A 27,777-nucleotide genomic window follows, 5' to 3' on the forward strand; every position below is an offset into this window, starting at 1 on the left:
GATGGTGCCGCTGGGGAGGAATGAAGACAGGACCCGATACACAACATTACAGAGGCCTCTATCGTCTTTATAACACTGGTAAATACATCAAATTATTTTAACCTAATTTATTTAGCGGTGCAAAGGCGTGTCGTTGTCGTGCAGATGTTTTAATGGCTTGTCTCGGCTTCATTAGAGTTTCTGTTCAATGCTAACGGGTTAACTCTGTTAGCACACATCCACCCTGTATGCTTTAACCATCACATATTCACCGTGTTCCGAGTATTTTACGATTTACCCGGTTCAAACGACAGATTGACTGCGTTTGTGTCTAACGACATTGGATAATATCATCTAGAAACTAGTGTTAACGGCGTGCTAATGAAGCTAACGCCTGTCATTGATGTGAATGGGAACTGTGCTAGCACATTAGCCTGTTAGCTTCTTTCTGCATTCTAAATTAAATACGAGCGCTTTTAGTGATTCCATGAAATATGTGTTGCTTATTTATTGTAGTGCTTTTGTCCTCGGGACATTATTAATGTTGCCCGGAGAGAAGCAGATGAACTAATGACTGGAGCTTCAATACACAGGTGAGTTAAACAGTTAGCAGCCCTGACAGTTTGTTTTTATACGAATATTTGCAGGTTAACCTGAATATAAGTGTCATTACAGACTACACGTTTTTAAGGTATCTAATGTATTCTTGGGATTCTCCATGTGTGTTCAAAACGATAAACGTGAATGACTTGTGGTTGTCATCAATGTCAAAGTGAACATGGAAACTTCTAGAAAGTGTCCATAATGACAGAAGCTTCAGGAGTCATATAAACTCACCTGGTTTAATGCTCATTGTGTAATATTATGAGGGTTTTTTTGTTGTCACGGTGTGTCCATCACTTTGAGACATAATGTCCTCTTTGTAACTGTGTAGTAGTGTGAGAAAGGCATTCATTCATAGTGTACACTGTCTTACATATCGCCTCAGTCAGCTGCCTTCCTAGATTGCATTTTTGGCCTTAATAATCTAGTCAGCTGTCTTCCTAGACAGTGTTTTTGGTCTTCGACCTAAAGCATTTCGAGCGTCATGAGATTGTAAGCTCCCTTGCTAGACAGCATATATGTCCTCATCATTATCTTCCTGAATAACATCATCTTAAAATCTTTTATTGACATTTTTATGAATCAAATAAGTTGACTCAGAACATGAAGATGTCCAGAGTGCTGTCTAAGTAGACAGCTTGCTAGGTGTTGTGATGCAGCCGGTGTGTGTGGGTCATCTGTGTTTTAGGTTGACCATTGTGTGTGTATTTGTTGTAGTTTCATGGCAACAGTGGTTTCAGTTTACAAATGCACCCTAACCCTGATAACCCCTATGTTTTTTTGTTACTCTAACGTCGGCCAAAAATAGTTTTCCTGCATTGTCCTAGTTTCTCGTGACAGTACGAGACACCGTGCTGTTTTTCCAGCAGATTTAAATTAGAATACATTTTATTGCAGCCATACTGTAAAACAGATTTGTTAATGTGTACTTATCTAAGTGATTTATGCAAATGCACCTAAACAGTTGCAGTTTACCATTTTAAATTTTACATTTTTTTTTAATAATTATCAATGTATTTGTTCTTGACTTATTTCCTTATTGTTCCTCACTGAATCATTATAACCTGCAACAATTCGATGAAGAACAGTGCTATTTTAGTATTAATTATATGCTATTATAGCATTTATTTATATTTTCATTCAACCTTTTATATTTACATTTTCTTATGTTTCTATTTTATTTGTAATTTATTTTATTTTATTTTTAGTTTTAGTAATTTATTTTAATTCTTAAGTTTAATCTAATATTCATATCTTGTTTTATTTTATTTAAGCTTTTTTTCATTGATCTGATTTTTTTTATATATATAGTTATAAGTTATGCGTTTTTCATCTGATACTTATATCTTATTTTATTTCAGCTTTATTTCATTTACCATAAATGTGTGTATATATATATATATATATATTTATATACTTATTTTATTCATTTATTATTTCATTTATTATAATTAATTTTTAATAGTTCCAGTTTTAAGGTTTTTATTTGATAGCTGTATCTTTTATTTTACTTTAGCTTTATTTAATTTACCATAAATAATTTTTTATAGTCTTTTTAATCTGATATACTTATATCTTATTTTATTTCAGCTTTATTTTGTTTATTATAAATACGTTTTATTAGTTCCAGTTTTAAGTTTTTAATCTGATATGTGTATCTTATTTTATTTTAGCTTTATTTCATTTACCAAAAACAATTTTCAAGGGTTTTGTCTGATACTCATATATTATTTTATTTCAGCTTCATTTTATTTGCCATAAATAATTTGTGATAGTTTTTTTTAAATCTGGTATTTATATCCTATTTTATTTCAGCTTTATTTTATTTATTATGAATACATTTTAATAGTTCCAGTTTAGTTTTTTTTTTTGTCTGACATTTCTTATTTTATTTTATTTCATCCTTATTTTGATTATTTAAAAAATATAGGTTTTTAATAGTTTAAGTTTTTTAACTACACTGAGGAAGAAATGAGGAAGAAATATGTTTCAGGCCGATAAAACCTGTTTTCAGCTTTATTTTTATTTGCCATAAAAAATATATATAATTTTTTTTAGATTTTTTTTAATCTGATACTTTTTTCAGCTTTATTTCATTTATTATAAATACTTTTTAATAGTTCCAGTTTTAAGTTTTCCATCCGATAACATATTTTATTTCAGCTTTATTTCATATACCGAAAACAATTTTCAATAGTTCAAACAATTTTCAAGTTTTAAGTGTTTTATCTGATACTCAGATCAGATATTACTTTATTTCAGCTTGATTTCATTTACCGTAAAAAAAAAAAAAAAAAAAAAAATATATATATATATATATATATATATATATATATTAATCTGATATTTATATCCTATTTTATTTGTGCTGTATTTCATTTATTATAAATTCATTTTAATAGTTCCAGTTTTGTTTTTCTGTCTGACATTTGTCTTATTTTATTTTTCAGGTGCTTAATTTTATTAATTTTATTTAAGTTTTACATCTGATATTTACGTCTTATTTTATTTCATCTTTCTTTTAATTATTTAAATAATATATTTTTTCAATATTTTAAGTTTTTAACAACACTGATGAAGAGATTAGTTAGTTCAGTCCATGATTCAGGCCGATAAAACCTGTTTTCTGTTTAATTACTTGGCATTGTGTTCTATGAATATTGACCTCTTTAAACTTATTCCAGCCGCAACAAAAGCAAGCACGTGGACACGAACCCAGGACTGAGCTCCTCCATCAGAATCATGGGAGAGAATGGCCCTCTCACGGAGACAGCCATGCTCTTTGAGGACGAGGAAGAAGATGTGGACAAACTGGGCCGAGAGGAGGAAGATGAGGACAAGATGGCCGATTTCGACAAAGACGACGGGCTAATCTCGGGACCCTCGTCCTCCTCGGGAAGGGTCTACGATCGCACCACCGTGCTCATCGAACAAGACCCCATCCGCCTCGATGAGGAGGGCGAGGAGGACGGCATGGCGTTCCTGCCGGAGGGAGAGGACGATGGAGATGAGGGCTCTCTGGCCTTCATGGGTGACCCGGATGGCATGTCGCAGGGATACATACACCACACCATCTCTGCGGACCAGATACAGTTCATCATTAACCCGGGATCCACTCCTATGCCACGAAACATCGAGGGCGCGACGCTGACGCTACACTCCGAGTGTCCGGAGACCAAACAGAGAGAGGTGAGCAGTTTTATGCTGTGCGTTATATAACAAGAGCAATGCTTTAAAAAGACGACCCTCAGTGTTTTGTTTGTGTTAAATCTGGTTGCACTGGTAAGGCCAGTTGCGTGTCTGTCAGTCACACATTATTTGAGAGATCTGCTTGTTCAGTGAAAGCAAATCAGATAAGCTGGGATAGGGGATGTGTGTGTTTGCATGGGGCGTTCATCCCCACAGGATCTGTGTTTCCACATGATTTCACATGCAGCCGTCCTCTGCTCTTACGGCCGGTTGCTGGTCCGGTACACTTCCTCCATCTGCGAGTCTGGCAAAATCACAAGAGGCACAACCCAGTCCTCACATTGGTCCTAACCACATACTAAACATCCAGTCAGATGTTAATGCACTAACCACTAGATTTTATACTTGGTTTCAACTGTTTTAGGGCCCTGTGAGACTTAATTTTATTTTTTCCTAAATTCAGTTTTTGTTTTTTTCTGTATCTTTTTTTTTCTAGATATAATTTGAATAGTTGCATTAAATTTTAATAATCAAAAAGCATGTCTAATAAATTGAATTCGTGAAACTTTAATTAGTTATTAACATTTTAACAATAATAGTGCCCTATGAAAATGTTATCAATGTTATCATAAAATGTTATTATATCTGTGGTTTCATTTTATAAAGTTTTAAATAAATTTTAATAATTAAAAAGCATGTTTAATCCATTGAATTCATAAGGCTGTAACAATCGAATAATTTTTTTAAATAATAATAGGGCTCTGTTTTAATAGTTCAAATAAGTTTTAATAATCAAAAGGTGTGTCTAATTATTTAAATTATTACAATTTTAACAGTAATAGCGCCGTATGATATACATTTGATTTTTTTAAATGTTTTTTTTTACTTTAATAATAAAAAAGGCTGTTTAATGAAATTAATTCCTATAACTTTAACAATAAATAAAATTGAACAACATTAATAGTGCCCTATGAAATGTTATATTTTTCCTAAATTATGTGATTAAGTGATTAAGTAAGTGATTTGTTATTTTTATAGATTCTATGTTGATGTTTTTATTGAATTTTAATAATCAAAAAGCATGTCTAAATAATTTAATTTATTAGGCTCTAACAATCTAATATTTTATGTTTTATATTTTAGTTTGTCCCAAATTCCATGATTTCTTTGGGTTCTGTGTGATAATTTAATAAAACTGAACAATAATAGCACCCTATGAAATATTTTATTTTTCCTAAATTATGTGATTTGTTTTATTTTTAATGGTTTAACACATTTTATTAATCAAAAACCATGTGTAATTAATTAAATTATTAAAAAGTCAACAGTAATAGTGCACTATGAATTTTTTTTTTTTTTTTTAATTCTAAATTCTATTTTGATATTTTAATGAGAATTTATTCAAATAATCAATAGTTCTGTTTTGATGGTTTAAATGCATTTAAAAAATCAAAAAGCATGTCTAATTAAATTATTAAAAAGTTTACAATAGTTCCCTTTAAAATCTTCAAATTTTTACCCAAATTCTGTTTTAATGTTTTTTTATGTTCATAATAAAAAAGGCCGTTTTATTAAATGAATTCCTGTAACTTAAACAATTAATTTTTTTAAATAAAATCTAATAATAGTAGTGCCCTACGAAATGTTTTTTTTTTTTTACTAAATTCTGTTATTTGTTTTATTTTTATTTTTCTAGGTTCTATTTTGGTGTTTTTATGTAATTTGAATAATAAAAAAGCATATCTAATTAATTTAATTTATTAGGCTATAACAATCTAATATTTTATGTTTTATATTTTAGTTTGTCCCAAATTCCATGATTTCTTTGGGTTCTGTGTGATAATTTAATAAAACTGAACAATAATAGCACCCTATGAAATGTTTTATTTTTCCTAAATTATGTGATTTGTTTTATTTTTTTGAGTTCTCTGAGTTCTGTGTTAATGGTTTAACACATTTTATTAATCAAAAACCATGTGTAATTAATTAAATTATTAAAGAGTTAACAGTAATAGTGCACTATGAATTTTTTTTTGATTTATTTATTTATTCTAAATTCTATTTTGATATTTTAATGAGAATTTATTCAAATAATCAATAGTTCTGTTTTGATGGTTTAAATACATTTAAAAAAAATCAAAAAGCGTGTCTAATTAAATTATTAAAAAGTTTACAATAGTTCCCTTTAAAATCTTAATTTTTTCCCCAAATTCTGTTTTAATGTTTTTTTTATGTTCATAATAAAAAAGGCCGTTTTATTAAATGAATTCCTGTAACTTAAACAATTAATTTTTTTTAAATAAAATCTAATAATAGTAGTGCCCTACGAAATGTTTTTTTTTTTTTTACTAAATTCTGTTATTTGTTTTATTTTTATTTTTCTAGGTTCTATTTTGATGTTTTTATGTAATTTGAATAATAAAAAAGCATATCTAATTAATTTAATTTATTAGGCTATAACAATCTAATAACTTATTAAAATAATAGTAATATGGTGGTAATCAAATGTATGCGTAAAAAAAGTAACAATTTCATTAATATTTTAAAATGTAGTCAAATATAGCAATTACTTTTTTTGCAAACAGGTTTACTGTCTAAATTAAAGTTAATTTTAAAGATTAAATGTGTGTTTTTTTTATCAGAGTACAGAAACTGAAATTAAAGTAAACTGAAATGGAAAAAAAGTCTTGCTAATTAAATTTGGGCAATTAAATTTAGTATGTTCTTCGGCAATAAGCCACCTCTCGCCATTTCAGCTAAACAAATTGTATATTTTGCTACTGTAGCAGTTTTTTTGGTTATGGTTATGGTTTTCACAGTCATCAGAAAATGGATACAGTTTCGCCTTTTCAAAACTATTGTGGCTTCTGAAAGTTTGATGCATCACTAGGAGATCTTTAAACTCAAGCTGGGTGTTTTGGGAAGGTCTGAGCTCATTCCTGCTGCATCCATTTGTTCTTAATGATTAATGTTGATGACTCAGTCTGAACACTAAATGCTCTTCCTCACTCACAGCTCAGGCTGCAAGATCTCTGCCAGCGTAGTGTTGAAGCTGACATTCAGATGAGGTGATCATGATTTCCACTTCTCTCGATTAAGCATAACATTTGTCTGTTGGTTATTCATCCTGAGTGAAAAATTTTAATTTGTCATTAGCGTTATCTTGCACTGGTAAAATACCTCCACAAGTGTTCACGGTTACAGTTGCCAGATGCTTAGAGTTTAAATCCTCCAATCAGAGCTTTTTATATCAATACATTTTCTGCCCAGTGGTGTACTTAAATGTTCCCAAACTGGCAACCATGCGCTCTCTCTCACTGCACCAATGAGCTGAATACACAAGCAAACATGTACATTGGAGTTTAGTCATCTCTACTGAGATTTTATGCTCAATAAAAATAATACAGCCAGTCTGTTTGCTGTCACACAGTCATTTGTGCTATTTGCTGCTGCTAAATCTGCCAGCAAACCATGAGAGTTGACACTCTTGATTCTGATTAAATTAAGTGACAGACAGTGATCGTGATTAATAATCATGATTATATTTTTGAGCAAAATAATCTAAGTGAACTGTTTAACCATTATCTCGCAGCCATACCAAGACACTGACATACACATTTAGGGCTCATTATAAAGACGTTTCGTCTCAGAGCCTCTATGTGACAGATTGACTATTAAGCTGACAGATATTATGCAACATTTGTAATGATTTCATGCAGAACAGGCTGAGGATGCAAGCACAAAATATTCAAATATTGTCATTATGTAGTATTACTCATGTGGAATGGCCACTGTGAAGCAGAAATAGAATAATTTGGTTGCAACAAATGGCTCCAGGTGGTTTATTTGCATTACACAGACTTGCAAATGACCGTCTTTTACTGCCTATTGTGCCGCGTGCGCACACACACGTATTGAAAGGTCATGCATCACATCTACATCTACACGGATTTGTTTCATAATAACCCTAAATGCTTTCATATGTTTGTAGTTGTCTTATTTTGTATGTTGTGTTGGATTACATGAGCTCTTTATTCTTGCTACTGTATTCAGAGAATGATTGATGATGTTGATAATGTACAAGAGCTCAGCTACATTCACAGTTCCCAATTACAATTATGCTCTAATGAGATGGGGGTTTTTTTTCACATGACCTTTTGTATGTGGCCCATCTTTAAAATTGCTCTAACCAGGCAAACCACCTTAACTGGTTCCTATGTGGAAGACACTGAACACATTTTTAACTTTATATATTAATATTTGCTACTGCTTCAAAGTTTGGGGCCAGTAAGATTATATACAGTTCAGGTCAAAAGTTTACACCTTGCAAAATCTGCGAAATAAGGGATTGTATAAAAAAAATATATATACTTTTTTTTTTTTTTTTATTTAGTACTAACCAGAATATGATCACATAAAAGATACATACATACAGTCCACAAGAAAAATAGTTGTTAAATTTATAAAAATTACACCATTCAAAAGTACATACACTTGATTCTTAATACTGTATTGTTACCTGAATAATCCACAGCTGTGTTTTTTTTTGTTTTTTGTTTAGTGATAGTTGTTCATGAGTCCCTTGTTTGTTGTGAACAGATAAACTGCATTTTTGTGTCTTTGAACCCTTTCCAACAATGACTGTATGATTTTAAGATCCATCTTTTCACACTGAGGACAACTGAGAGACTCATATGTGACCCTGGACCACAAAACCAGTCATAAGGTTAAATTTTACAAAACTGAGATGTATACGTCATATGAAAGCTCAATAAATAAGCTTTCTATTGATGTATTGTTTGTTAGGATAGGACAATATTTGGCCGAGATACATCTATTTGAAAATCTGGAATCTGAGGGTGCAAAAAAAAAATCAAAATACTGAGAAAATCACCTTTAAAGTTCTCCAAATTAAGTTCTTAACAATGCATATAACTAATCAAAAATTACATTTTGATGTATTTACAGTAGGAATTTTACAAAAAATCTTCATGGAACATGATCTTTACATAATTTCCTAATGATTTTTGGCATAAAAGAAAAATCAATAATTTTGACCCATACAAAGTATTTTTGGCTATTGCTACAAATATACCCCAGCGACTTAAGACTGGTTTTGTGGTCCAGGGTCACATATGCAACTATTACAGAAGATTCAAACTCTCACTGATGCTTCAGAAGGAAAATGCATTAAGAGCCTTAACTTATTTAAAATAAAATTTACTTTTTGAAGATCAGGGTCAATTTTACTTTTGTCATCTTCTGGGAAACGTAAGTATCTTCTATATATAAATTAGAAAAATTTATATTTAGCCAAAATAAGAAAAATGTTTTCATTTCTTCATTCTGTTCAAAAGTTTTCATCCCTGGCTCTTAATGCATGGTTTTTCCTTCTTGAGCATCAGTGAGTGTTTAAACCTTCTATAATAGTTGCTTATGAGACCCTCAGTTGTTCTCAGTGTGAAAAGATTGATCTTAAAATCATACAGTCATTGTTGGAAAGGGTTAAAATACACAAAAATGCTGAAAAACAGAATTTGTGGGACCTGAAGGATTTTTCTGAAGAACAGCAGGCAGTTGAACTGTTCAGGACAAACAAGAGACTCATGAGCTCTTACTTAACAAATAAACATAGCTGAGGATCTTTTAGGTAACAACAATATTAAGAATCAAGTGTATGTAAACTTTTGAACAGAGTCATTTTTATAAATTAAACTATTATATAAACTTATTTTATGTGAAATATCTTATTCAGATCCTTCAGAAATCATTCTAACATGCTGATTTGCTGCTCAAGAAGGATGTCTGATATGCTGAGCAAAGTTGCGTTGCATGATATATTTCAATTCTCAGGATTCTTTGATGAATAGAAAGAACAAAAGAACAGCATTTATTTGAAATGGGAAACTTTTGTGACATTATAAATGCCTGTGGATTTCTGTGACGTTACGTTGTTGTGAATCGTGACGTTAAATGAGTGACGTTATCCAGCTGGATGACACTGATGTGTTTTTGTTATTTTTTTATCTAAATGGTTAACTAATTAATCACTTACAAATAACAAAGAGTTCGACCAATTCTATTGACTAAAAATAAATATTGCTTTACAACACACAACTAATGGGAGTTAAATTGATGTGTTGATTATGCGTAGCATTGTATGAAAATGTAAGGAGGTTGTCAAACATGAAGTGTAGAGCTAAAAGAGCACTTAGACAACACGGTCAGAAGTACAAAATGTGATGCAACATTAAAGTTCAATAGTAGGATGAATACAATGCTGGAGACCGTATGAGGATAAAAATCAGATTTAGACTAGACTGTAGCCTTGAAGTAGGCAGGACATTTCTAGAACACATCAAAGAAGGTGTTTTTTTTAGCAATTGATTTCTATTATGTAGTTTATCTTGTGTGTTTGCCTTTTTTAAGCAGAGAGAAATCCGCATTATCTCAGGGTCTGATGTTCTTTGCTCACAGGAACAGAGCCGTCTGTACAACAAGAGATTTTGCTGCTGAATACTAATCAGTGGCTTGATGTGAAAGAGAGTCTGTTTTGCTAAACACACACACACACACACAGAGAGAGAGAGAGAGAGAGGTGTGGGTCATTCACGGCCACACATAAACCACTCAGAATAGAGTTCAGTGTTTCATAAACAAAGCAGAGCACGCTTTATTCATTCAATGTTATGATATAAGCAGCTTCTGAAATATTTAAGCAGAATTCTTAACACAGAATCTTAAAAATAAAAACTGATATTATATTATTGGTTGTTAATTATGTTCATTAATATAATTTGCATTATTTTTAGGGCAACTACTTGCTATTTATTTATTTATTTATATTTATATTTATAGTAATACTACTGTTTTAATGTTTTTGAGACAAGTTTCTTCTGCTCACTAAGGCTGCATTTATTTGATCAGAAATACAGTAAATATTGTAAAATATTATTACAATTTAAATTAGCTGTTTTCTATTTAAATATATTGTAAAATGTAATTTATTCCTGTTATCAAAGCTAATTTTCAGCATCATTACTCCAATCATATGATCCTTCAGAAATCATTCTGATATACTGATTTGCTGCTTTTTTTCAGAATTCGTTCATGAATAGAAAGTGTTTTTGTAGCAGCATGAAAACAAAACATTCGACAGTTCTGCATTGTGACTATATTAGAAAGCACACTTGGCAATGTAGGGTGATTTAATCACATTGGAAATAAAAGGTCAAGTCAAATGCATTGCATTGTGGGTTACAGTATTTCATGCATTGTGCTCTGTTGTGTACTGCACCATTAGTTAAATGTAGCAGGTCATATTCTATGCATGCAGAAAATTTGCAAAGGTCTTCTATGCACAGTATGCATGCTGGAGAAAGCGTGTCAGTAGTATGGCAAACATTGGCCAGTAATATGACAGGAAATGAATAGAGAAGAAGTGGGTGGATTGGGAAATGTCATGAGCCGGATTTGATGTCATGTAGCACACATGAGCACCACGGGTAGCATGTGAGTTAACCACTTGGTTAAATATCAGGAAAAATATAGCTAAATCAAATTATCAGTTGCTCTCTAGTTATTATCCGTGGTTTGGACTTTAAATCTGACGGCACAAGTGATGTATTGCTACATTTTTCTAAATCTGCTCATCTAAATCTTTGATGGCCTGAGGCGAGTAGATTTTCTTTTTGGGTGAACTGTTCTTTTAACCAAAAGTGTTTACAAAGAAAAGTTGGATTTTTAAATGTGTCATTCCACTACATCAGGGCTTTTCACAAGTGCTCCTAATTTTAAAAAAAATGTAGGAGCACAGGCAAAATTTCGGGAGCACATTTAAACAATAAAAAAAAAAAAATCTGATAGAGCGTTCCAATCACAAGGTGATATTTGACTCCTTAAAGTGATTTACAGGGGAATTTTGTTTTTACCTTTGTAATGGCATTTTTCTATCTTTAGTATATTATATTATTGTAAATATAAAGTATATTATCAAAAAATATGTTTTAAGCTTTTTAAAATTTCTAATTAAAACCAAATCAAATGAAATCATTATTAGCAAAATTCATTTGTACTACAAAGTTGCCACAGAAAAAAAAGTGGCTTGTATTTTTGACAACAAAATAGAGCAAAATCAGGCAACAGTGTCATAGTTGGACTACTAACTCATTTAATAGTAAATTCTTGTTTATTTAACTGTTGTATTAAATCAATATCTCATTTACAAACTCCCTTCAAAAAAATGATTAAAATCTGTCACTCATCTTCAGTTCATCACAATCTCACAAAGTTCCATTATAATCAATCAGCTTTCTACACTGCACAATCAATCTCTTATTTACACTCTCTCTACACTTTGTTTATGAAAGGTTTTGTGAGATATGTCTGTGAAACATTACTCAATGTTGCAAAAACATGTAGAAACCTTTGAAGGTCCCCTGAGCACAAACAAATATGCTGATCGGGTCAGTCGCTCACAGTGCTCCTAAATATTTATTTGTTGTCGCATGCAGATGTGAGTGAAATTGTCGCACTGTAGAGCCCTGTACATACATAGGTTTTGTTCTTTGTAGAGACAGTGATGTTTGTGGTAGTTTGGCAAAAAACTAAACATTTTGTTAATTTGTCATGCTTTTTGTTCTTCTTTGGAAATGATCATTGCCAGTCTCACTTTGTAATCATTCTCTCTTTCTATCTATCTCTCAGGTGAAGCGATACCAATGCATGTTTGAGGGTTGTACGCGCACCTACAGCACGGCGGGAAACCTGCGAACGCATCAGAAGACGCACCGTGGCGAATACACATTTGTATGCAACCAGCAGGGCTGCGGCAAAGCCTTCCTCACATCCTACAGCCTGAAGATCCACGTCCGCGTCCACACAAAAGAAAAACCCTTTGAGTGTGACGTCCAGGGCTGTGAGAAAGCCTTCAACACACTCTACAGGTGAATATGAGGATGAAACACGATTCGTTTTACATTTACATGTAGAAGTAGCTGCTCCTGCCTTGTGGGCTTTGCTGTTAGACAGCAATTGCATTGTGATGGGGGTCTTACAGAAGCTAATGCTCATGTGACTGCTAGCCAGAAGCCACAGATCTGCCACCACCCACTTTCTCTCAGAATCGGTTTGCTACTCTGATATGCATTTACCTGTGTGCTGGGACTGGTAAATCTGAGTTTTTGTTCTAATCAACTGTAGCTCCGCTAAGCGAAGAGTACAGGTTGTTTTATTGATTTTGTCTTTTTATTTGATTTTTGTATCACACTTGGTCGCCCTGTTAGGAGTCCAAAATCACTTTCTCTTTATAAGTGTCTGTGTCACGTCACAGTAGAGCTGGGTATTGAATTCAATTTGCAAGCTTTTGATTTGATTTGGTTCTGTATCGATTCATTTGGATATACATATGGTGCAGTACATGTACATTTTTCTTCAGGAAGAAGACTATTTCTGTTATGACAACAATTTTAAAGTATTTGGTCCTGGCGGAATAAATCTGCTACGCTGCTGCTACTGAATTTCTGCTGCTGTAGTTGTAGATTATTGCTGCTGCTGCTGCTGCAAGCAAGTACAGAACATGCTACTGCCAAAGCATGTGGCAATACGGTGCTGTGAGTATTTAAGACATACTGCTGCTGCACAAATAGCATAAAATAACCCATAGTAGATCTATACAGGTGGAGCTGGGGAAGGTGGAGGGTTTCAGAGAAACTCCCAGAAATGCCCAAGTGAGTGCTACCAGCCATTTAAATAGCTGCAAGCTCATTGGTTGCAAATGCAACATGAACCAATCAGCTTGTGCCAAATCGTATGACTCTGTGAAATCATCAGTTACTTTAACAACCTGTCAGCCTGCGTCATCTAGAGTTTCATCGCAGAACTAGGTATTTTTGTCAACCCTGTCACATTACAATAATAATAAATGTTAAAATGATCCTTTAGTTAATTAACCTAGTAGTCCAAACTGTTCAGTTCAGTTACATTTGTATGTATAAAAACTCAAATGTAAGTAAAGTTATTATATTCAATGATATAACTATGTTTCTACTCCAATTAATTCTTAGAATATGAACATTCAAATCATGGCTGTAATAAAAATCATCTTGAGCTTGCTGCAATAAATCTCCATTTTTCTGCACTAAACAAGTGAATTTTGCCTGATATGATAGAAAAGATGACATCCGACGGGTTTTCCCAGATCGCATCACATATAAATTCTCCTCTCTAGAGTAATTTGTTCTTGCTTACTAACAAGTTTAAGGACATTAAATGTTTTTTTTTTTTTTTTTTTGAGGTAAATGTAAGATAACATTGATTACAAGCTATTTTCATGACGTCTTTATGCGTTGTACTGTTTCTTTCAACACCTTGTGATGTTCATTCATATTTATTCCATGCTTTAACTAGTAGTAAATAGGAAGAGATGGTTGATTGACATGCCCTCTGCACTGCTGTTTCAATAGCATTTATTTTTTAAATCTTTGTGATAAAATTGACAGAATTATAATAATTAAAGCACAAAGCTTACTGCAATTGTTAGTGGTTTTGCTCTTGCATCAACAGAAAACAGCATAGACTAAAAGATCTGTCTTGGGGTTTAAGAAATAATAATGAGATCAGTAAAATGAATTAATCAATATTGTAAACCCAGCCCTTCCCCGTTGCTTGAAACTGGGTCCATTGCATCTAGTTACTTCAAAGTGTTTACATAAAAATAAAATATCTGTTATTATTCATTCACTCATTCTTTGTATGAAGGCTTCTGCTCAATAACTAAATCTGATCACTGCATGATTATTGTGTTGCTCTCATCAGACTGAAAGCACACCAGAGGCTGCACACTGGGAAGACGTTTAACTGTGAATCAGAGGGATGCACCAAGTACTTCACCACACTCAGTGACCTGAGGAAGCACATCCGCACACACACAGGGGAAAAACCATTCCGGTGAGGAAATCAGTTTGATTCATACAGCATCTGATCAGAAGCGTGCTCCAAAATTAAGAACCGCCTAAATTGACAATAATGACTCAAGGCCATTGCACACTGAGTTGAAACTTTTCGCAAATTAAAAAATTAAATATGACCTCACGTTATGTCAATTGAGTTTACACTCTGCCTCCGAAACTTCCGCCCGTCATAAATTCAGATCAGATTCATTTTTCTGCGTTTTTGAATCTGTAACAAATATTTTGACGAATATGAGAAATCCAAAAAAACACATACGAAATATCCAGTGTGAGTATCACTGAAAGTGGAGACAGAGATCTGCTTTCTGATATTGCAGTCGCATATTAGTAAAGATTGATGTACTATTGTGTTTGCAGGTGTGATCATGATGGCTGTGGTAAGGCTTTCGCTGCTAGTCATCACCTGAAAACACATGTACGGACACACACTGGTAAGCCACTGTCAGTCTGTCCCATGAATGAACTGAAAATGAAACCAATACACTGACAAATTGTCATGTCAAAGTTTCAACTTATTAAACCCTAGAAAGCCTGCTGTGTCATATTTGAATTTTTTTTTACCGTTGTTTCATGGCTTTAAAGGGTTAATCTCTTAACGAAGCCGTACCATACAGTTTTCTAGCTTATTGTCCTCATTTCTCTGACCCTTAAACATTGTTATACACCACCTTGCCTTTAAAACTTTTGGATGTAAAAGACACATTATCATTGGCTAACTTCTTTTTTTACCTCATATTTTCTGAAATGCAATTCTAGAAATCCTGTTTGTACAATCTTGCAATGAACTGTCACACAGTTTGCTCAATTTGACCTCACACAGCTGAGAGGTTTCTGACCTGTGGTGAAGGGTTTCATGAATGTGCCTCTGACTGAGCAGCTGGATTTAGTTTTTACTGTGGTTTCATGCTTTGTTAGTCTGACACAATTAAATTGCTCAAAAGTGACAGTTAAAACATGTATTCTGCTACAAAAGATTTCTATTTTAAATAAATGCTGTTCTTTCTGTCATAGTTTTCACAAAAATATGAACGAGCACAACTGTTTTCAACACTGATCAGAATCAGAAATGTTTCTTGAGCAGCAAATCAGCATATTGGAATGATTTCTAAAGGATCGTGTGACACTGATGACTGGAGTAATGATGCTGAAAATTCAGCTTTGATCACAGAATTAAATATTTTTTTTAACTGTATTAAAATAGAAAATTAGTTATATTAAATTGTAATTATATTTCAAATTTTACTGTATTTTTTTTTTTTAAAACAGCCTTACTGACAATAAGAGGTATCAAATTTGTAAAATTAAAGTATTGTTATTGATACAGATAGTGGAACAAACAGCACAGAGAATACCACTTGAAATGTTTTCGCAAAGCTTTTGCTAAAATAAAATGAATATGAAAAACAAACTAAACTAACTAGTAATAAAAACTACAGTAGTTTTTCAATGATACTAAAATGATACACTGTTAAAATGGTTAAAAGTTCATCATCATAAAGGCTTGAAAAGTAAATAATTCTGGGCTTATTTACATATGACAGAACTTCTCCAGTTCTTTTCTTAAAGTCTCTTTTTCTGTTCCAGGAGAGAAGCCGTTTTTCTGTCCGAGCGATGGCTGCGAGAAGACCTTCAGCTCTCAGTACAGCCTGAAGAGTCACATTCGGGGTCATGACAAAGGTCCAACGTTCACCGTGAGCAGTCATCCGCTGTCAGAGGTGCGCACTCACATAATCACAGCCCTCTCTGGTTGCTTTGTTACATGCCCACTTTAGGACAGTGGACTTAATTGCTACTGTTGTACTTGTTTAACTGCAGGATGCGAATCATTCGCTGTGCCTCAGTGATTTGAGCCTCATTTCCACAGACTCTGAGCTGCAGGAGAACCACAATGTGAGTCGCATCCTCCTTTACACAGAGCTGTTTTCAGTCGTCTCTCAGATACGTGATCATCTCAGCACATGTTCATGTCTCAGTCTCAGGGTTTGGATCTGAACAGTGTCACCCCCATACGAATCTTTGAGCTGATGTTCCAGAGTCCTGAGAACAGCGTCAGCCCGGATGACCCCAAACCCACAGGCAAGAATTTTAAAGCTCGCTGTGTTCAAATGCACCGCGTCACTCCTCTTATCCAGTATGGTTTGAATAAGTCAGTAAGAACTTATTAGTGTTTCGTGTAATCTATTGAAGTATTTATTTTCATTATTTTTTGAGAATACCAGACTTTCGAAGATTTTATCAGGCACTTAAAATGTATACTATTAAAATGATAGCAACATGTTAACAATGTGTTAAAACATGTTAGAAACCTACCAACTAAATGGTTACATTTTGATTTAAAATTTTAGAAACCTAAAACTTGCAAGCATTGTGTCAAAACATGGTAGCAACATTGTTAAACATGTTAGAAACATGCTAGCAAATTATGTTAAAACATGTTAAAATCCTGAAACATGTTAGAAACATGGTAAAACATGCTAGCTAAGTGTTAAAACATAGTAACATGATAAACATTCCACCAATGTATTAAAACATGTTAAACGTTAACAGTGTGCTAAAACATGTTAGAAACATGTGACAGCATACAATGTGTTAAAACTAGAGGTGGGCATAGATTAATTTTTTTAATCTAGATTAATCTAGATTAAATCTTGAAATTAATCTAGATTAATCTAGATTAAAATGGCTAATTTGAAGGCATTCAGAATATGTGTGCTACCCAAATAATGACTAAAAGTAAGTCTTTGAGAACGGGTTTCTCAAGCCAGGTGGCGCATTAGACCAGGCGCTCATCTCCTGTTTCCAAAATGCATTACAAACTTCTTGACAATTGCATTTACAACACAATTAACTATACAAACTTGTGTAACCAAGTACTTTTGCGCAAAAGGCTGTACGACGTGCGCGTTCCCGTAAAATATACACAGGCGCGCAGGTATGGATAGCCTATCTGCGTGCATCTTCCAATAAACTGCGTTGCTTTTAGAAGCGTCAATTCAGTTGTTGCATATAGTTAAATGTCTTTATTTCGGGATTATCAAAGTAAATTATAACTCAAACTTGAGATTTTACTGGGGCACAGCAGATTTTCACTGGGGCACGTGCCCCGGTAAAAAGGGTCTAGCAACGCACCTGCCCTGAAGCGGCTTCATAACTGCATCCATGTCTGCGCGTCTCATTTGATGTGGTCATTTCACAGAAGTTGAAGACTCGTTCTCGCCTCCTACAGTGCAATTCAACTAGGTAGGCACGTTATCCGCGCTAAAATATCAAAGTGAAAGTCTTCATATCTTGCGTAGTTTAGACCCAGCTCCCAACCCAACTTTGAGAATAGATTAACGGCGATATTTTTTTTATCGCGCGATATGAGTCTCACGTTAACGCAGCACGTTAACGCCGATAACGGCCCACCACTAGTTAAAACATGATAAAAACATGTTAAAACATGCCAGCTTTGTGCTAAAACATGGTTAACAACATGTTAAAACATGTTAACATTATACTAGGAATGTGCTAACCATTTTTAAACATGTTAGTAACATATTAAAACGTGTTAGATGTGCTTAAATAAAAAACAGTTTGATAAAACATATAGGCCCGGTTTCACAGACAGGGCTTAGATTAAGCCAGGATTAGCCCATAGTTCAATTAGGACATTTAAGTAATTTTTTATAAACGTGCTTAGAAAAAAATATTACTGGTGTGCATCTTGAGACAAAACTTAGGCACTGTTATATTTTTAGATCAGTCAGTACTCCGTTTCTTTTAGTTGAAACAGCTCGGACTTACATTTTAGTCTAGGATTAGGTTTAAGCCTTGTTTGTGAAACCGGGGGATAGTGTCTTAAAACATGGTAGCAGCATATTAAGGCATGTTAGTAATGCGGTAAAACATGGTAACAGTGTGTTGCAATGTGATAACAATGTGTTAAAAACATGTTAGAAACATGTTAAAACCCTGAAATGTGTTACCAACATGGTAAAACATGTTAGCTATGTATTGAAACATGTTATATATGTGTTGAAACATGTTAAAAAGGTGTTAAAACATGTTAAAATCCTGAAACATGTTAGAAACATGAAACGTGCCAGCAGTGTGCTAAAACATGGTAACAACATAATAGCACATGCAGAATTATTAGGCAAGTTGGTATTCTGGTCTTTTTTTTTTTTTTTTTTCTTCCAAGCACATTTTACCAATTCCAAACCACATCAGTCTTAATAACTACTATTGATTTTGTATTTAATCATTTATAAGTGATATGTAATTTTCCATAAAGGCTGGAAGTGAAAAACTTAAGTTCAGATGTGCATAATTATTAGTCATGTTTTCTTTTAGAGATAAAATGAGCCAAAAAAAGATATTTAAATTAGACTAAAAGTAAAAAATAAAAAAATGCCTGTGAGACGCATACAATACTAATGCAATAATGGAGTTGCAAAGTTAAGGCATGACCATTGTGCAGTGAACTGCTCATTGGGTCAGCACAGTCACAAAAAAACAGGTGAAGAAGAAAAGACACTTGCTTACTGCAAAATAGTCAGGAATTAAGGTGAAGAATTAGGTGTGAAACCATTAGGAAGCATTTAGTCTCCAGCGCCACCATTTTCCAGAACTGCAACCCACCTGGAGTCTCCACAAGTGCAGTGTGTCAGGTTCTCAGAGAGTTTGCTTGGGTAAAAATCCTAAAAAATTACCCTCACAGACAGACTTTTCATGATGGAAGACTAAAAATTAACTCCCGAAACTTACTGCCAGATTCTGTGGTACAAGAGGATGCTGGTCCTTCGAGAGTCAGAGTCACTATAAACTTACCAGTGCACAAAGTCTATAAAACATCAGTCTTCATGTATTTCATAACACTTCAGCATGTTGGTCTTATTAAGCGAGGGTCATTTTTTAGGATTTTTTTACCCGAGCAAAGTCTCTGAGAACCTGACATATTGCACTTCAGGTAGGTTGCTGTTCTGGAAAATGGTGGCACTGGAGACTATATGGTTCCTGATGGTTTCACATCTAATTCTTTACCTTAATTCCTAATTCTTTTGCAGTTAGCATGTCTTTGCTTCTCCACCTGTTTTTTTTTTTTTTTGTTTGTTTGTTATTTTTGTTTTTCTGGCCATGTTAACCCAATGAGCATTTCGTCTATGGTAATGCCTTAACTTTGCAAATTCTATTATTGCATTAGTATTGCATTTAGTTACTTTTAGTCTGAGTTAAATCTCTTTTTTTGGCTCATTTTATCTGTAAAAGAAAACATGCCTAATAATTATACACACCTGAATATAAGATGTTTTTCACTTCCAGCCCTCACGGACAATTATATATCACTTCACTATCTTGGATACATTGCCACAGTTCTTCTGGATTTAGTCTGTCTCAGTTTTTCTTTATGTCATTCCAGACAGACTGGATGATGATGAGATCAGATCTCTGTGTGGAGCACTGGCTGTTGTCAAGACTCCTTGTGCAAAAAAAAAAAATCTTACTGCATTTTTACAATTAATGGCAAAATGAATATTTTGAAATGTAACCTGATTTGTCCTACTAAAACACTACAGCAAAAGATAGAAATAACTGATTTTAAACCATTTTTTGTAAGTGAAAATACTTTTGCACAGGACTATATATTGTTATAAAAGATTTCTATTTTATATAAAAGCTGTTGTTTTTAACTTTCTATCACAGTTTCCACAAAAAAATGATGAAAACATTGATAATAATCAAAAATGTTTCTTGAACAGCAAATCAGCATTAGAATGATTACCGTGCTAGCAAAATACTAAAAATGTTAAAAACAGATTAACATGTTAAAACGTTAAGCTTCTTTCTCTCCAGATAACCCAGCGGAGTCTTTTGGCCTTGAGTCGTCACCTCAGACAGCTGCTGCAGACCTGTCCGCTCAGCCCACGTTCCCTCAGCCTTCTTCATCCACCTCTTCCCCATGCTGCTCCATCACGACCCCTGCTGTGGAGCCTCAGACTCCGCCTACAACACTCCCCTCTCAGCCAGCCCCACCTCCTCCTCCTCCTCCTGCTGTCAGCAGCTCATTACTGACCTCCACCTTCACTTGTGCACCGCCCACCTCATCACACTCACCAGAAGTGCCCGCTCCATCTGCACCCTCAGTCGCCCAGCACTACGTAACATTGACCTCCACGGCTCAGCCGGTGCCTCCACCAACCGCAACCGGAGTCTCCAGCGTGCCGGCCACGCCGACTGAGGTGACGGCTGCAGTAACGCACACAGTGCCTTTGGCTCCTCCTCCACCTCCTACGATCACTATCGCCCCCTCGCTCGGCCTGCAGCCCAACATTGTCATGTCTGATCAGAACCTGCAGTGGATCCTCAGCAGTGCCGCCAGCGCACAGCAAAACCCTGAACAACAGGTCCAGCAGTCAACTAAATCTGATTTTGGTTTTCAGTTAGCTTGAGTTTAATGCTCTTATCTTTCGTTTTGCCTTAATTTATAAGCAAACTTTAGCAATTAAAGGACAAGTTCACTTCCAGAATGAAAATTTCATGATAATTTACTCACCTCCTTGTCATCTGAGATGTTCATGTCTTTCTTTCTTCAGTCGAAAAGAAATTTTGTTTTTGAGAAAAACATTCCAGGATTTTTTTTTTTCCATATAGTGGACTTCTATGGTGGCCAAAGGGTTGAAGGTCCAAATTGAAGTTTCAGTGCATCTTCAAAGGGCTGTACACAAATCCAGCCGAGGAATAAGGGTCTTATCTAATGAAACAATCAGTCGTTTTCTTCAAAAAAAAAAAAAAAGTATACACTTTTTTTTAAACACAAATGCTCATCTTACACTAGCCCTGCGATGCACGTCTTCATGCATTGCGTAATTGCGTTAGAAAAGTCAATTCTGTGTCGGTTAAAAACTTAAAGTCTCACGTTCTCCTCCAGCTTCAAAATCATCCTACGTCGTTGTTTTACCTTTTTTTGTAAAGAGCTTTTGACTTTCTTTGCACGTTTGCTTTGTAAACACTGAATCGGTCCTTCCGCATACATCAATCTAGTGCAAGATGAGTATTTGTGGTTAAAAAGCATATAAATTTGTATTTTTCTTAAAAAATTACAGATTGTTTTGCTAGATAAGACCTTTACCCCCTAGCTGGGATTGTGTAGAGCGCTTTAATCCTGCATTGAAACTGCAATTTGGACCTTTAACCCGTTGGCCACCATTGAAGTCCACTATATGGAGGAAGTCCTGGAATTTTTTCCTTAAAACCTTAATTTCTTTTCGACTGAAGAAAAAAAGAGACATTAACATCTTGGATGACATGGGGTTGAGTAAATTATCAGGAACTTTTTATTCCGGAAGCGAACTTTATTTTGCTCAAGTTCGCTTATAAAACAAAGGGATAGTTCACAAAAAATGAATGTTTTTTCAAATAGTTGTATCTCAGTCAAATATTGTCCTACGCTAACAAACCATATATCTATGGAAAGCTTATTTATTCATGATTATGATGTATAAATCTCAATTTAAGAAAAAATGACCCTTATGACTGGTTTTGTGGTCCAGGGTCACATATGCATGATTATATTGCAGATATTCACTGATTTCAAATTTTTAGCTTTACATTGTTTTAACAGTAGTTATGATCTTAATAAGATCTAGGTCAGGTTTAAGTTAATAGTATACATTTATTTATTCCTCTCAGGTTTTGACATTGCTACTGCTTTTATTTTCAGGGCCCAAAAGTAGAGAAGGTCTTTTTTACAACAGCCATACCAGTCGGTGGACATTCAGGTATGATTGAATATATATTAAATTTAATGAAAGTTGTAATGTCGATAGATAGGGCTACATGATTATTATTTTTTAATTGCGATTCCAGTTTCTGCTTCTCTCAATTAAGCAGAATTGTCTGTGATATTAACTCGTTGTTTATTTCCCATTTGGCATTAACTTGCACTGATAACAAGCTTGAGGTTGGAAGATGTCAAGGTTTTAAATAGCTCAGTCAGTATTTTTCTACTTGATCTTTTTAGAAATAAAATGATGATTAAAATCAGACAAATTATATATCGAAAACCTTCTGTAAAAGAATATATAGAATAGTCAAGGGGAAAAAAAACTAATTTGGTGTATGTAGTGTATAAAATCCTTGTTGAACTCTTATTTGATTACTTGGCAACAGGAATTTTATACAGTAAGTGCTAGGGCTGGGTATTGTGACCAATTCGGCGATTCGATTCCTATTTTTATGGTTTCGATTCGATATCGATTAGCTATCAATATTTCATTTAAAATGTTATTTTTGCAGACGTGGGATCCATATTTTGATATAAATGCTGGTAACTGAAACTCTCCTACTTAAGTTTATTACTGAAATACACAGGGGATTTCGGGGAGTTCCCGAATCGATATCATTGCGTTAAACTGAAGACCGATTAAAATCGAAGAATCAATATTTTTTACCCAGCCCTATTTAGTGCTGCTGAATTGGGAATTTTGGGGATTTCTGACTCGTTTGAGAAAATGGCCTTCGAAGATAGGTGATTGAAATCTACAGATGCAAATAGAAAAAGTGTAATAATATAAGCCATTAGAATGTGTATTGAAATGCCTAAAATCTTAAAATTAACTTTAAAAACATATTTTTGAAGGTAGTGTCTTGCCTTTAAATTACAGGGATTGTTGGGGTTAATATTAGGAATTTCATTGTTTTAGCATTTGAGAGAAGCTTCCAGTTTAACCTGTTTTCATAATTGAATAAGTTATTTTATGACAAATATAATAAATCAGAAAACTATATGAATAAAATTAACCATACAAGGAGGAAAATAATTATTTGATCCCCTGCTGATTTTGTACGTTTGCCCACTGACACAGAAATGACCATTCTATAACTTTAATGCTATGTTTATTTGAACAGTGAGAGACAGAATAACAGCAAAAAAATCCAGAAAAACACATTTCAAAAAAGGTATCAATTGATTTGCATTTTAATGAGCGAAATACGTATTTTGCAAAACATGACTTAGCAAAACCCTTGTCGGCAATCACAGAGGTCAGACGTTTCTTGTAGTTGGCCACCAGGTTTGCACACATCTCCGGAGGGCTTTTGTCCCACTCCTCATTGTTGCCTTGGCCATGTGTTTTGGGTCATAGCCATCCACAACCCATTTTTAATGCCCAGGCTGGCTTTAATGCCCTGGGCCTGACGGTACATGGCCCCGTCCATCGTCCCTTTAATGCGGTGCAGTTGTCCTGTCCCCTTAGCAGAAAAACACCCCCAAACATATGTTTCCACATCTATGTTTGACGGTGGGGATGGTGTTCTTGGGATCATAGGCAGCATTCCTCCTCCTCCAAACACAACGAGTTGAGTTGATGCCAAAGAGCTCGATTTTGGTCTCATCTGACCACAACACTTTCACCCAGTTCTCTTCTGAATTATTCAGATTTTCATTGGTAAACTTCAGACGGGTCCTTGTGGGCGCTGCAGGATTTCAGTCCTTCACGGTGTAGTGTGTTACCAATTATTTTCTAGGTGTCTATTGGCGCTTTTCCACTACACAGTACCAACTCGACTCGGCTCGCCTCGGCTCTGTTTGGTTTTCCACTGTGTAAAAGTTGTACCTGTACCTCCACAATAGTACCTGGTTGTCATAGCGACGCTGCAAGAAACCGCTGTCTGCACCTCCTCGTTTGACCACGGCGTATTTTTCCGAGTTGCCATAATATGTAATGGATTGGATATGTCATGCAATCTCTGGCCAAACTTTTTAAAAATGGCAGGGTTATTCTGGATACTATTGCTGGCGCGTGCAATGATGACGCAGTGAATAGTGACGATTCTCTCTGACCAATCAGCAGTCTGCTGTGTTTTCACGTCACATTTTAGTATCGCCTCAGCTCGCTTGGAACCTCGCCGGAGGTGGTACGAAAAAAAGTACCTGGAAGCCGGTACAGGTACAACTTTTACACAGTGGAAAACCAAACAGAGCCGAGTCGAGTTGAGCCGAGGCGAGCTGAGGCGAGCTGGTACTGTGTAGTGGAAAAGCGCCATATGGTCCCAGCTGGCTTGAGATCATTGACAAGATCCTCCCGTGTAGTTCTGGGCTGATTCCTCACCGTTCTCATGATTATTGAAACGCCACGGGGTGAGATCTTGCATGGACAGAGGGAGATTGACAATTATTTTGTGTTTCTTCCATTTGCGAATAATCGCACCAACTGTTGTCACCTTCTCACCAAGATTCTTGGCGATAGTCTTGTAGCCCATTCCAGCCTTGTGTAGGTCTACAATCTTGTCCCTGACATAATTGGACAGCTCTTTGGTCTTGGCCATGGTGGAGAGTTTGGAATCTGATTGATTGATTGCTTCTGTGGACAGGTGTCTTTTATACAGGTACTCCCTTTAAGAGCTTTCAGCTTGTTACCTGTATAAAAGATAACTGGGAGCCAGAAATCATAATGATTGATTGAAATACTTATTTCACTTATTAAAATGCCAAAAAAAATTTAAACTTTTTTGAAATGCGTTTTTCTAGATTTGTTTTGTTGTTACTCTGTCTCCCACTGTTCAAATAAACCTACCATTATTATAGACTGATTATTACTTTGTCAGTGGGCAAACAAACATGTTGTCATTCTTTTTATTTGTACAATACTTCTGATCAAATAGAAGCCCTACAACAGTGTGTAATACAGATTATATGGTTGTTTTAGGGAACGCAGTGCAGCAGATCGGTCTAAGTCTGCCGGTCATCATCATAAAGCAGGAGGAGTCCTGCCAGTGTCAGTGTGCCTGCAGAGACTCAGCTAAAGAAAAGAGCGCTGCCACCTCACTGGAAAAGTCAAAAAACGCATCGCCTCCCACTGCTCCTCCTCCACCTCCTCCACCTCCACCACCTCCTCCAGTGCTCCCCGAAGAACCTCGCACTTGCTGCCCATCCAAACAGAACCCTGCTCAGACCCAACAAGACAACCTGCCCGCTCCGGCGACCCCTAACACCCCCACCGATGGCCTGGCCAGCATGGACGTCTCAGATCTGCTCAGTCCAGACACCACGGCCAATATAGAGGCTCTGCTCATGGTGGCGGATGAGTTCGCCCTGGCTGATGGAGAAAGCAGCAGCAGCGCCCCCTAGAGGTTCAGTCCTTACTCTTCATCTGTACTGTGTACAGATGGGTATCTCACACACACCTGTACCTCTGCTATAGGTATGCATCTCTCCCTGTGTGATCTTGACCCGAGTTTATGGGTTTTGGGCCACTTTTAAGGGAGAGTAGCAGGCGGCGCAGTTTAGGGCACCAGGAAAAGTAGTCTAGTTCCTTCTCATAATGATTTGAGAGTCACTAGAGTTTTAACCCCGCTGTTTTGATAGATTATTTCAGAGATTATTTAAAGATCAACATCTGCTTATAGAGATTCACCATACTAAACGAGATGAGTTTTGGCCCGGCCACATGCTGTACTTGAGTTTAAACTTGAAACCCACTAGATCGATGGGAATGTACTACACGTTAGTTCACTGGTGTATCGGAGACTTTGACAGCAAGGCCTTCATCACAGTTTGTGGGTAATGAAGTCATCTATGAAAAGTCCTGCACATTGAAACGTTGAAGTATTTTATGTGTAATTTATAAGAAAGGCTGCAGTGCTCATAATAATAATAATAATAATAATAATAATGTGATTTTTGAGATTTTATTTTACAGTTTGTCACTCTGGATAAACTGCGATGAACATTTACCTGCCTTTTAAATGTAATTTAGAGGTTTGTTTGGCTGCCTATAACTTAGTATTTAATTTTATATATGTTAATTTATTAAAATACTCAATTGTTGGATAAATGTAGCTCTTTTTCCCAACTTTTCACAAAATTTTCCTTTTCTGTTCCCCCAAACAAGGCAGATAAAGTCTGTCTTTAAGTGAATCTCACCTAGAAATTTTCTAGGTCATATTTCCCACAGTCAAAAGAAAAATATAAAATGGTACTTTTTGCATAAAGAACATGAACTATAAGAGACAATCTCATACCCAACACTGCAAAAATACTTTTCATACTTAGATTTTTTGTCTTGTTTCCAGCCAAAATATCTAAAAATTCTTAAAATCAAAGAGGGTGTAAAAAATTTCTTGTTTTCAGAGAAAAACAAGTCAAATTTAAGTGAGTTTTTGACAGTGGGGTAAGCAAAAAAAAATCTTATTTCAAACATAAAACAAGATTATTTTTCTTACCCCATTGGCAGATTATTTAGCTTGTTTCAAGCTAAAACACACTTAATTTTTTTAAGACTATTTTTATTAGTCTGGGGAAAAAATTATATTTTGGCTTGAAACTACAAAAAATCTATGTAAGAAAAGCATTTTTGCAGTGAATTATCATTATAATGTTAAAAAAAATAACATTAATCATGATTAATCACATCCAAAAGAAGTTTTTGTTTATATAATACATGTGTGTTGTGTATATTTATTAAAGACACACAACTACAGTATATATTTTGATAAAATATATATATATTTAATATTTAAACAACATATTTTTCTTAAATATATATATGCATGTGTGTATTTATATATACATAATAAATATACACAGTACACACGCATATGTTTTTTTAATTTGAATGAAAAATATGAAAATTATATTGTCTAAATTCATGTTAATACAGAGCCTCTTACATGACATAAGGGATAAATTGTATATATCATGGCCACGAATTACAATTTCATTTCCACAACAAATTTTACTAATTCGTTAACTATTGAAATCATCTGCCCACTATTTACTTATTTGTTACTTTATTTTAGTTAAAATGACAGAACAGCTTGTACGTGACCATGATTTACTAAGTAAAGTGAACAACGTAAATTATGGCAGTGAGTTAAGAATTTGTATGAATATGATTTTTGATTTTTTTGATTTTTTTTTTTGCCACATGTTGTGTGGGGGGCTCTGTATACAAAAAAGTCTTTATGCAAAAAATTTATTTTTTTTCCTCTTGATTTTTGGGTGAAATATGACCACTCTTAAATACTTTGTAATGGAATCAAAAGCTTTTGCCAC

General features: G+C 34.6%; 1 protein-coding gene across 1 annotated transcript; it reads left to right on the top strand.

Moving 5' to 3' along the window:
* Nucleotides 1–25,991, top strand: LOC141300669 (metal regulatory transcription factor 1-like). The gene is made up of 12 exons (XM_073830967.1): nucleotides 1–78; nucleotides 496–572; nucleotides 3,267–3,771; nucleotides 12,478–12,716; nucleotides 14,587–14,718; nucleotides 15,099–15,172; nucleotides 16,326–16,456; nucleotides 16,557–16,631; nucleotides 16,715–16,817; nucleotides 20,577–21,127; nucleotides 22,444–22,501; nucleotides 25,430–25,991. Exons 2-12 carry the CDS (start codon nucleotides 550–552, stop codon nucleotides 25,849–25,851), a joined length of 2,313 nt encoding a protein of 770 aa, XP_073687068.1. The 5' UTR covers nucleotides 1–78; nucleotides 496–549; the 3' UTR covers nucleotides 25,852–25,991.
* Nucleotides 25,992–27,777: the final 1,786 nt, after the last annotated feature.

Source organism: Garra rufa, chromosome 24 (assembly GCF_049309525.1).
Source record: "Garra rufa chromosome 24, GarRuf1.0, whole genome shotgun sequence".
Classification (NCBI taxonomy): domain Eukaryota; kingdom Metazoa; phylum Chordata; class Actinopteri; order Cypriniformes; family Cyprinidae; genus Garra; species Garra rufa.